Source organism: Homarus americanus, unplaced genomic scaffold, assembly GCF_018991925.1.
Source record: "Homarus americanus isolate GMGI-L3 unplaced genomic scaffold, GMGI_Hamer_2.0 scaffold19117, whole genome shotgun sequence".
NCBI lineage: Eukaryota > Metazoa > Arthropoda > Malacostraca > Decapoda > Nephropidae > Homarus > Homarus americanus.
The window spans coordinates 3010124-3022341 of NW_024754704.1; the positions used below are offsets into that span (position 1 = coordinate 3010124).

Sequence of the window (12218 nt, forward strand, 5' to 3'; positions counted from 1 at the left end):
CCCATAAGATTCTTAAATTCGGTTAACGAATTTCTTACGAACCGACCTCAACATGTTTTCACTTGCACTGGCCGGTCAACCAGCTTTAGTATTAGTCCGCCAATACATTAATCAGTTCTAGGGCTTAAATTCCTTACTATTTTAGTAAATATCAAGAAGTTTATTCTATTCAATAATTTTAAAAGTTTAATATTCAATTTTTTAGTCATTTTAACAATTACTGAACATAATTGAAGGTAAAGTGGCTAGTTTAATGCGCGGCATCCAGCCTCTTAACACAGCAAACAGGCGTTAGTCTCTCTCTGTTTTCACTGGAGGTAACATTTTGCTTGAGACTCTCTTCAACTAAATGCTTTTTTTCTGTTTCCAAGCAAATTATTGGTCATTTTGAAATATATTTTACATATTGACAATATATAATGCAGTGCAGTGTTGATATAAAGAAAATAATCTTGAATTATACCAAGAGAACTAAAATTTTATGGGTGAAATGGCGCCATGGGGTGACTTCTCTTCCACCCCAATGCCTTCTCTTCTCCCTTCTCCTCCATCCCCATTCTAATTCCCATCATCATCATCATCATCCAGGAGCCTTCTACATACACACCTCAAAGTAAGTGTGCTTTTCTACATTTTTTGTTGAATTTAGGCAATTTTCTGTGCGCTGGAACCAATTACCCAAAAACCCATTGAAACAATGGTTTCGGCTAACGAGTTTTTCGGTTAACGAGCAACATGCTGGAACGGATTGTGCTGTTAACCGAGGGACCACTGTATACATGTATATATATATTCAGTCAATATACTTTTTAAGATAAAAATGAAATTTTCCTCACTTTCCAACAATGGGACAACATATTCCCATGTTGGAAACAGTTTCAAGTAAGAAACTTGAGTGAATTAACAATCAGTTCTTAATATATTAAGATCACTTTCAACTTGGCCCAGCACTCTGGAATCAAACCAAGACTTTTAAATAGAGGTACTACACAAAGTGGGTAACTTCTTAACAATGTCTTCCCATTTACTCTGAAAATACAAAATTTTGGGACAGGACCCAACACAAGGAACAAGTGCCACAAGTTTACTGAGTAAACTACCTTCTTTAATCAGGAGAAGACTCCTCAATAACTTTCACACTCTGCTGACTCCCTTGTAAACTTGTCTCATAGTGAGCCACGAACTTGTCAACATGTTTCTATCCACAAACAATCCACCACACTCAAAAGATTTAAAAAGGCATGTTATAAAAAATGGCAACTGCTATCTCCTCTATAAGTTCTAAAAAATCCCTGAAATTTTTTATACTTATTTTGGTTGTTATAGTTACCGTCGCTGAAAGATGTCTTTCTATGTGGCTACTTTTATCCTGTATGACATTTGTCACTATAAAGCAGAGTAGCTCATGCACAACTAAGTCCATACACCATACCGTACTAACCAAAACTCTCTCCATTAAACCATATGCATTGTATCCTCTGATTCACCTACAGTCTTCAATGGATATGATTAGAATTTACACACAATTAACTGTCAATAATTCCATAACCCAGTTATATCAAAATCAGAATTTTCTATTTGAATAACACTTCATACAGTACTGTACTATCAAAATCAAGAGACTACCTGTTTTTCACATTGCCTGGCATCACTCCTATTGTTGTTAATTTAATTAAATCTTAATGAAAAATAATTTCATACAAACATTAAGTATATAATGCAAATATTAAAATTAGCCAACAATTCTATTCTCTATCTTTTATAATTTAAGAGGGTCTAATTTGTACCTCAACAATTTTTTTCCAAATGCAATTGCAGGATTGCCTTTTCTTGTGGTCAAAGCACCTTTGCTACTGTTTTATGAAAGTCTTCTTATAATATACTGTATTTCATGTTGTTTGGGATATCTTAAATTTTCACCTACAACAAAACTTCCTAACTGTAAACATACGTCAGGCATCAAATACGTTAACCACACTGAATACAGTAAAGTCCTATTTATTTTGCTACTCCGTAAATGACTTAATGTCATAATGTGTGACTTGCCTCAGTGGCATGTTAATTTATTTTACTACTAAACAGGTAGTTAACAAATATTCCAGATCACCTGAAGAATCTCCACCCCAGCATATTTAACCTAGAGGTTAACTATCCTAAAACTAATTAGGGGGATGAGGTTAGGTTGGTTTAGCATTAAGGTGGCTAATCTTAGGTGAAATAAACTGGGGTGGAGATTCTTCAGGTGATATAGTATTTCTTGAGTGTGCAAAATACAGTAATACAATACTGTAATGGTTTGGAGAGAATGTGACTCCATCACAGGCACACACAAGGAAACAGGTGGATCGTTAAAACAAAAAGCTTTTCTAGATAATCCAACTTTGAAAATGCAAATCTATTTTTCTCAGCAAATGCAGATTATCATTACAGTATTTAATAACTGCAGGAAATCTTAACACATCTACATCAAGCTTTGTTAAAACTTCCTAATACAGTATCTTTTAATTGCTGCTTCTGAAAAGAATATATATTTTCTTTCTCCATAACAGAAGAAATATCTATCTTATCCCAAATGTCCACAACTGGAATCCCTAGAGCTTTAAAATAATCCAGGAACCAGATCCACACCAAGGCAGCTCTCTCAACCTTCCAATAAATCATGCACTTGACACTCACCTTGGTCAAACTGCATTTAAAATTTATATATTGTGCCCAAGGGTGTTACACTCCTGTATGTAAGATTCTAATTAAATTTGTCCCATTAGTCTAAAAGCATTTTGTTAATAGATATAGATATAAATATAGTGACCAGAGCCTGTACTGACATCAAGAACTTTAGCCATTGGTATCACTAATAATGGTACTGATTACTGTACTTGAGGACACGCACACATTAAACCTTACATATAAGTAATACATAAACATATTTGAAAAATTAAACCAAATTATATGTACAGGGTGAATATTGTTTTGTTAATCATCTGGTCTGCACCCTAAGACATGGGGGAGAGAAAGAAAAGAACATAGTACATATCTTTCAAAATTTTGTTATTATTAAATCTGTACTGAAGTAGAAATACAGTACTGTACTTGTAAACCTATTTTTTTTTGCTAAAAATTTGATTTGATGCAGTCTTCCCTAAAGTTTAATGAAAAAATTCTTAAAATTTTGTGATTTTCTTGCAACCTATCATCCACTAAACAAGGTCAACATACCGTACTAATAAACAGATGTAGGAAATCACAAGACATACCACCATCCATAATAAACCGCATATCTAAATTTTTCAAGTTTCTTAATGTGGCCGCTTGAAGAAATTATCAGAGTTGTGTCGGGTTCGCTTAAATTGTTGACGTTGATCTTCTTCAGCAGCCTGGCCTGGGCGAAGTATGTCTCGAATGTGTTGAACTATGAGATCAATTGCAACTGAAAAATGGGATGAGAAAATTTAATAAAGTTATAACAATATGAAAACTGTATCAAGTTGTTTTTCCTGTGATTAAGACCCAATTTGTATTTTGCATGATGTTCGTGCTCAAAGAAGTCAATGTTTTCTATAATTTCATGCACACTATGACAACCATGATGTCAGCAAGTAATTGTTTTTGTATAAAGCCAGTACTAATGTATGATAATCCAAGGAGATCAGACATTTCATATATATATCAAGCATCAACTAAGTCCCACATGTCAGTTACAAAATGAATGTTTTCAGAATTATCATAAAAAGGGGCAAACAATGAAGGACATGTATGAACTAAAAATTAAATCAGCTAAAAGAAGGAACACTGCAGAGGAAAATCACTCACCTCAGATTGTGAAGGCTTCTGTCACCCACACATATTATACTGTACCAAGCTGACAGAAAGCAAAAATCCCACACTAGTGCTTTCAAGTCACTATTAGAGAAACCTTCACACTCAATGTGCACCTCCTTCTACTGACCATTTTTACATAAGCATTGTAGCCAAAATAAATGATTAAGAACAATAATTCTCTCTTATTTATAAGCTTAGAATTTTTTGTGATTATATAATAATACATTTTACTTCATTATTCAACCTTTACAATTATATTTGAAATATGTGTGGGATAACTTTGCTTTCCACCAACCTACCAAGACTTAGACAAAGGTGTTAAGTAACTAATCCTTCTAGAGAACTGGAGACTAAGATCAATATGCAAGACCACAAAATGTTTAAGTAACTATCAAATCAATATTTTCACTTCTTAAGCATAAAAAAGTCCATATCCTGGAAACTGGTTCTGTCTTCAGTCTGTACTCACATTGCACTTTGAATTAGCCAGTCTTAACAGGAATCCAAAATACCTGTACAATTTGTAACATTAAGTTTTAATATAAAAACTACTGATAAACCTTAAAACAGCAGAAAGGCCAGATTAAAGAAAATTTTCATCTTTTCAAACTGTGACCCATGAACAATAGCATTACACAAATTACTTGAATGAAACACCTTTGTCCACCAATGGTAACCATCTAAGATTAACTTCTTAGAGGCCAATGAAACTACCATTCTACAATATTGTTTACTTCCACCAGGGTTTTCTACACTGTTAATACATTATCTTACTACATACTGCATATCTAGGTTACACTGAGATGTGCCCTGACTTGAGATTTTCTAAATACTGCATTGAAGTCAAAATACAACAAAGTAAATTAATTTAGATATACTATATTGAATTATATACCAAATACAGTATATACAAGCATTGGAAAGAATTTGAACTTTTTCACTCAAGCAATACCTCCACAATTCGGATTTTAGGAGAACTGAATTATTAGCTGGAACTGTGAGCATTATGTAGTATCTTAAAATATTCCTATTTAAACTCTCCATTCTGAAAAATTGCAATTGTACACAATTCATAAAGATTCCAATATGTAATTTGTGATAAATTTTACTAAATTGCATGTACAGTACATACGTTTGAATTAATTAATAAAATTTAATAATAAATGACTTTTATGTACAGTACTGTAACACAAAATGATGGAGTACTGTATTTGAAGAGAAGTGTTTGTACAGTGAATAGCAAGAGTGCATACTGGTTGAGATTCAAATACTATAACTGTAGGAAGCGAGTCATATGAAGGCACACACATGTACAGTCTTCAGCCAGAAACAAGGGTGCATAGTACAGTGTATATACTTAACAATGCAATGTTTTGTTACCCGATTCATTTCTATAGTGTGATAACTGCACTATAATAAAAACTACTTATGGCTGATGTCATGAATTGCAAAATCAACACTTGGATAGATTATGAATTGAGCAGAAATAGCCAGTCACTTTTCAGAATATTTCTTCTAAATTGGAATAAACTACACCACCATGAATTACTAAAAATTTCAAGACCATCAAGATGTTTTGATTTAAAAAATACCGAATTGTAGAGCAATTACTGTAATCCATGTAGTATACCATTATTGGTACAGTATATTGATAATGCACAAAATCACAAAATGTGGTAATTGGATAGCCAGAACAGCGATTCCGACACACATCGAGTCATTCCCATAAAACTGCTTCTTAAGGATATATGTATATATATATATATATATATATACTGTACTGTGTATATTAAAATGTCTATACCCTGTATATGGGAAGACCAAGCAGAAATTATTCAACAATTTAAGATTTTTTTAAATAATTTGTGCATGAGCTATGAGGCACGTAGTTAGAAAATCTGGCTGTACTTGTAAATAAGTTTATGCACTCAGATCAATTAAAAACTTTAATTACTTATAACTATAATAATACAAAAAATATCTACGGTAAATTGTTTTTCTGGAGATGGATCAGTCAGGCTTGGTGACCGAAGGAAGCATTGTCATGGGAGACATAGATAGAGGATTGTTCTCTTTACTACTGAGGAGTCATCTTCCACATTCATTCTGCAGCAACACTCACCCATACATTCTTGAGCATCCTTCTAATATCCTTTTGTTTTTATTTTCTCAATAAATTTTCCTTCCTACATGTGTCCCTCTGCATAACTTGGTATAGCAGCCCTCACTACTTCAAAACATATTGGAGGTAACTGTTGCACTAATGTGACAATCAAATACTTAGTAGACAACAGCTTCACTGAGACAGTCAATATAACATGTATGATCCTTGTGCAAATATTGTGTGTGTTGCTGCCGTCTAAGTCTACCCTTAACACGTCAAAATAAACAGTGACCAAACTGGAAGATTTCATGTGTCACACACTCTCTCTCTCTCTCTGTGTTGGTAAAGAAACACTTGATAATGATGGTGCTGATGATAGTGATGACAATGTCAGTAAAAGTGAGTGATTGTAAGATGCCTTAATATTTCAAAACCATTTTTTTTAAATCTTATGAAATTGTACTTTGTACACCAGCATTTATACCAACAACTTTTCTCTTCGAGTAAGGAATGTATCTGAACCAAAAACAAAAGTGAAGGAACTTAACTCCAGTATATGGCACAAGTAAATCAGTTTAGCTCCAAGAGAATGTGGATCCACTCTCCATAAGATAATAAATAAAAAATTCCTACACATTCACTTTACTTATTGTGAAGAAAATTCTAGAATGGCATAAATATAATATAACGTACTGTACTTTGCCCCTCACAGAAACTGCAAAGTAATAATAATACAAAATCAACATGACACAAAAGTTTTTAGTCTGCTCTGAATAACCAAATCTAATAAATATGAAATATAGAAAATGTATTAATAAAACCCAAGGTATATTATCAAAAGATATACAGCACAAGAATGAAAGATCAAAAAATCTTGTGACTATACAAGTCAACATGTCCTGTACTGTACAATGGAAGGCATATGAATTACCTTGAAGTATAATTAACTGCACAGTATGTTTACCACAATAGTAATTTTAGAATTGAACCAGGAGAAAAATATTTTGAAATAAATTTCCCAAAGTATCAATTCAAGAAAAAAAAAATTATTTGGAAAAATACCATTACTGTAAGGTATCAATACAGTACCTGCATATACTAAATACTGTACGACAAAAACAGCAACGTCCAATGAAGATACAACTTCCAGACTACAATATCATGATTCATATACTGTACTGTATCACTTTATTATTGTAATGATTATTTTCCTGACTGTACAGTGTAAGTGAAATACAACATACAAATCTAATTATCCCATAAAATAAGAAGCATAAATTCTTTAAATTATGATGACTTGTTAACATAATTAGGAACTGAACTAAGACAAAACTTAGCCATTGTGCTTGTTTGAGCCAGTTATTTGCATCTACTTCTGGAACTTTAAGTCCATGTTTGGAACTCTATGAACATGCACTTTGTATGATAACCAACAGTGTGCAACAAGCTGATAATTATTGAATCATGACCACCTCATTAACAATCATGTAAGTAATCCAGCTTATGAGCACAAATTTATCACTCTAGATTTACAGAATATGCCAAGTTGTAAATACAAGTACCCGAACGTATTTCAATATGCAAGATTGAAGAAGTTACTTTAACAATCACTCCAGAAGCACACCTTCATCTCCACAACTTTCTTTACTTAGTGCCACGTAATGATCAAGGTAGATGTCCCAGAAATTTATTATCATAAAGAGAAATGATGATAGCTGTCTCAGTATTCTTAGAAAGGGATTCCCACACAGTGTCCCAAGGTTATATAATAAGTAGTCTTTGTGTTGTAAAAAACTACAGGTATTTTAAGCCTCGGTTCCACTATCCACAATATGCAGCTTTTTTCACATAACACATTTAGAACTTTAAAGGTACCAATACCCTAAGTGACCTACTCAAAAGTTCCATCATGTATTTTCATTTCTGTAATTGCCAGCACTTACACTTTACAGCCTGATATATGTCTCTTAGTCATCATGGTGCTTCAGTTATTATTTACTTGTTCTGATAACAGCACTACATGTGCAGTGTAACCCAAATGTGAATTACAGTAACAAAATATGTTGTTCACTGTATACAGTGCACACTCATATGCAGAATCTTCTCAAGGCATTTTCATTGTGCACATTTGAATACTCCCACATAACAATACTCAGGAAGAAGTGTACATGTTTCTGAAACAACATGAAAAAAATGGGACAATTATATCTTCCATTCCTCATCATTCCTCTTCATGGTAATATCAATAACTTAAAATTTTCTTTCCACACAAAGTCATCTTGCAGAAAATGTTAAACACTACAAATATTAATCTCATATACCATGATGCCATTCAGTTGAACAAATATTGGTGAAAAGAAATAACAATTGCTAAGCTAATGATGTTCTTATACTGTACAGTACTAATAAAATAAGCTTCCTGACATAGTTTAATGCAAACCTTTGTTACGTACATAATAAAAATCAAGATCTCCAAAAGCTGTCCACAAACGTGTCATATATTAAAAAAAAATTTAAATACTGTATCTGATAAGTATATTCCAAAATATCTGCTGTGAATATTTGAGCTTCATAACAAATTTTAGGACATGTTTGAGATCACAGATAAAGGTAGTGTGCAATAGTTTGAGCATAGAATCACTACCCATTAATGGAGTCTAGCACATGTGAGACTTATTGATTATACTATATATTCTCTCTTGCATGCAAAAATGATGCTGGGATAAATACAGTAATGCATTATCAAACCCAACATGCCAAGTTCTGGAATAATGTTGGGTCAAGCTATACAGTAACCAATAATAAACTAATCAAAATGTAGGGATTCAATTTAAACTTCTCATTACCAAAACAACTTAATAAAGAAAAGCCAGTTAACTATTCAGAACTTATACAGCATAACTATATGTGATTCATTCATGTCAGTACAATTCAACTGGTCATTCACTATAAACAACAAGTAAAAAGTAGAGACAATGACATACCTGCCTGACATAATCTATCATCAACACTCTCTTCATAACTCATCTTTAAAGAGAAAACATCAGGTGAAATACAGTACATTCACCTAAAAAAAAAAAGTACAATACTGTTTCACTAATTCTGACGTTGAAAAAATACAGTGTAAAGTACAATACTGTATTACGAATTCTGACGTTGAAAGAATACAGTGTAAAGTACAATTCCTTAACACACGACAAGGTGTTTCTGTATATTTTGTTAAGTGTTATAATTTGCAGGTGTTGTTTAGGAGACAGACAGATAGGCTGATGCACATTTACAAAGATGGAATGCTGAGTATCCTTCTTTGTATTTGTTTTACCGAGATCAATAGTAGGAAGGTGGGAATATGATAAAACAGTGAGCGAGTTCTTCCCTTGCTAAATATTGAACAAAATTAATATAATTCACAATTTAGTACAGTACAGGGCATTTCATTTAACAACGGTCTTCCCCATAGTTAGATCAAGACCATTATTTATTGTATCTCCTCTTCCTAAATGTTCCCCATCACTTAATGTTATCACCGGCTAATATGTATACACAGGTATATATAAAATCTGGATTAAGTAAGCTGATTTTCAAGTCTTTGAGAAATTATTAAAATTTCATGAGCCATATTATGACAAAGCTCCAGTCAATTAACACCCAGAAGAAAGATGATAATAGAGACTGCGTAGAGAGTAAACAGACAGACTGTTCAAAGTCAAGTAATAACAAGAAAACAACATCCATAAATATATTACTACTACTGTATTTTAATTCACATTAAATGACCCCAGAGGGAAAAAATTCAGTATGATTCAAAAGTGATTATCAATAAAGGATTCTGGAGGAGTATAAACATCAAATAGATGATAAGAAATGTAATGTGCGTGTTGTTATCTTTAAATTGTGTCCAACATTTAACACATTTGTTGTAGTGCAAAGTATAATCAAACATTACACCACACCAAATTTCATATCACATTCCAAGTAAAATAATCGCACCTCATGAAATATTCATGAGGCAGTATCTGGTCATTATCATTCAGAAGGTTTATAAATATAATCTCAATGGCTGAAGAAAAATCACAAATTAATCCTATATCAATATTGTGTCTACCCCAGTAAATGATAATCCGAGGTATTTTTGTTCACAATTAAAAGTACTTTATTACAGGTAAGTGGGAGCCCTTCAGGAGGTTTTCATAAATAAACGACACGTATCGCTATCTCACGTTTAGATCTACCTTGTGCCACTGGACTCGTGCAAAAATCCTGTAATAAAAAAAAAAGTGGATTTTAACCCACCTTCATGACCCTTATACAGTTTACTTCTCTTCTAAATATATCCCTTTATCTTGTTTATCTCCTCTTCACATATACAGTACAGTATATATCATCCCATTCTCTATCCTCCTTCACATCACACATATTCCTTTAACTCTCTTTATAAACCGAGTGTCTCCTCATTTGCATTCACCCAATAACCATATCACTAAATAGTTTCTTGGGAGAAGAAAAAAAAAAAAATAATAATATATACCTGTAGTCACACTCCACTAACATGTAACTTCATGAACTTATTATAATTATATATACCGTATATACTCGTCTATAATCCCCCCCTCGTTTATAGGTTGACCCTGATTTTTTGACCAAGAAATCGTTAATTTATGATATTTCTCGTTTATACCCAAGTTTTTGAGGGTAATGGAACAACAAAACCTTCAGTAAAAACGCTCTACGTCCTATAAACTGAGGTTCGCCGTGCCTGAAACACCGAGTGCCGAAGGCAAATTGTTTACCATTTATTATTACGACATTTTACACTGAAACGTGGGTAGTTTCAACAAAAATATTGTATATTTCCATTCAAGTATTTATTCAAGTCAATTAGGAGGGAATATTATTGTAATACAACAGTTTTTTAACTGAAAACCATTCAAAAAGCGATTACGGTAACATCTTTTGAACGAAAGAAGCGGAAATCATTGTATTCGTCACGATTTTATCCCACTTTCCACTGTAATACATACGTCATTTCAGCAAAAATATTACATTTCCGTGAACGTATTATATCAAGCACAGTATGAATAGAATATCATTGTAATATAACATTATTTTAACCGAAAACTATTAAAAAAACGAGTAACATCTCAAGAACATCAGAAGCTTAGGTAAAGTCTTTTGTTTTCGTCATGTATTTTATCCTATTTTACATTGAAATATATCACGTTTCAGCAAAACTACTATTTATTTCCAAGAATATATTCATTCAGGCGCAGTTTAGGTAAAATATACGTGTGATGTAACAGTTTTTTAACTGAAAACGATTAGAAAAACACGTACCCTCTAGCCCTGTTCAAGGAGAGGACTGGGAGGAGCTGTTTGGTGCTGAAGACGATGACAAGGAAAATGATTTTGATGCATTTTAATGAAAATATTCAGAAATGTAGTATCGTAGTATTTATTCAAGTCAATTAGGAGAGAATATTATTGTAATACAACAGTTTTTTAACTGAAAACCATTCGAAAAGCAATTACGGTAACATCTTTTGAACGAAAGAAAGCGAAAGTCATTGTTTTCGTCACGATTTTATCCCACTTTCCACTGTAATACATACGTCATTTCAGCAAAAATATTACTTTTCCATGAATGTATTATATCACGCACAGTATGAATAGAATATCATTGTAATATAACAGTATTCTAACCAAAAACTATTAAAAAAAACGAGTAACTTCTCTTGAACATCGGAAGGTTAGGTAAAATCTTTTGTTTTCGTCATGTATTTTATCCTATTTTACATTAAAATACATCATGTTTCAGCAAAACTACTATTTATTTCCGAGAATATATTCATTCAGGCACAGTTAAGGTAAAATATACATGTGATGTTACAGTTTTTTAACTGAAAACGATTAGAAAAACACGCGTACCGTCTAGCTGATACATAACAGCTGGTGGTGCGTCATGCATCGTTGTAAACAATAGGAGGTTGAAGTGGATTACCGGGTATTATATTAAGTGTGAAATATTGAAAAGGTTATTATTACCGGTATTTTTTGTAGATCAATGAGTACTGTGATACCGTATATGATATGATAAGTTAGCCTGTGCTAAGAACTTCAACATAGACTACTGAAAGCACGTTGTAAGGTAATTTAGCCTATTGTAAGTTGGTGAGCTTCATCTGCTGAAGAAACTGCACAAGTTTTCATTACTAATTGGTACATATTTTACGTTTCCATTGTTTACTGGCAGTAAATGGTAAATATTTTTCATGTCTGAAGCAAAAAGTTGCTCCTC

The 12218-nt window shown here is 32.6% G+C and overlaps 1 protein-coding gene across 1 annotated transcript in view; it reads right to left on the reverse strand.

The window, feature by feature from the left end:
- Positions 1–683: 683 nt before the first annotated feature.
- The window catches only part of LOC121856051 (uridine-cytidine kinase 2-like), a 30268-nt gene continuing 18733 nt past the window's right edge, over positions 684–12218 (reverse strand). Inside the window, exon 7 of the mRNA XM_042351328.1 lies at positions 684–3427. Coding sequence (XP_042207262.1) covers positions 3297–3427 — 131 coding nt within the window. The 3' untranslated portion in view covers positions 684–3296. The remainder of the gene's footprint in view (positions 3428–12218) is intronic.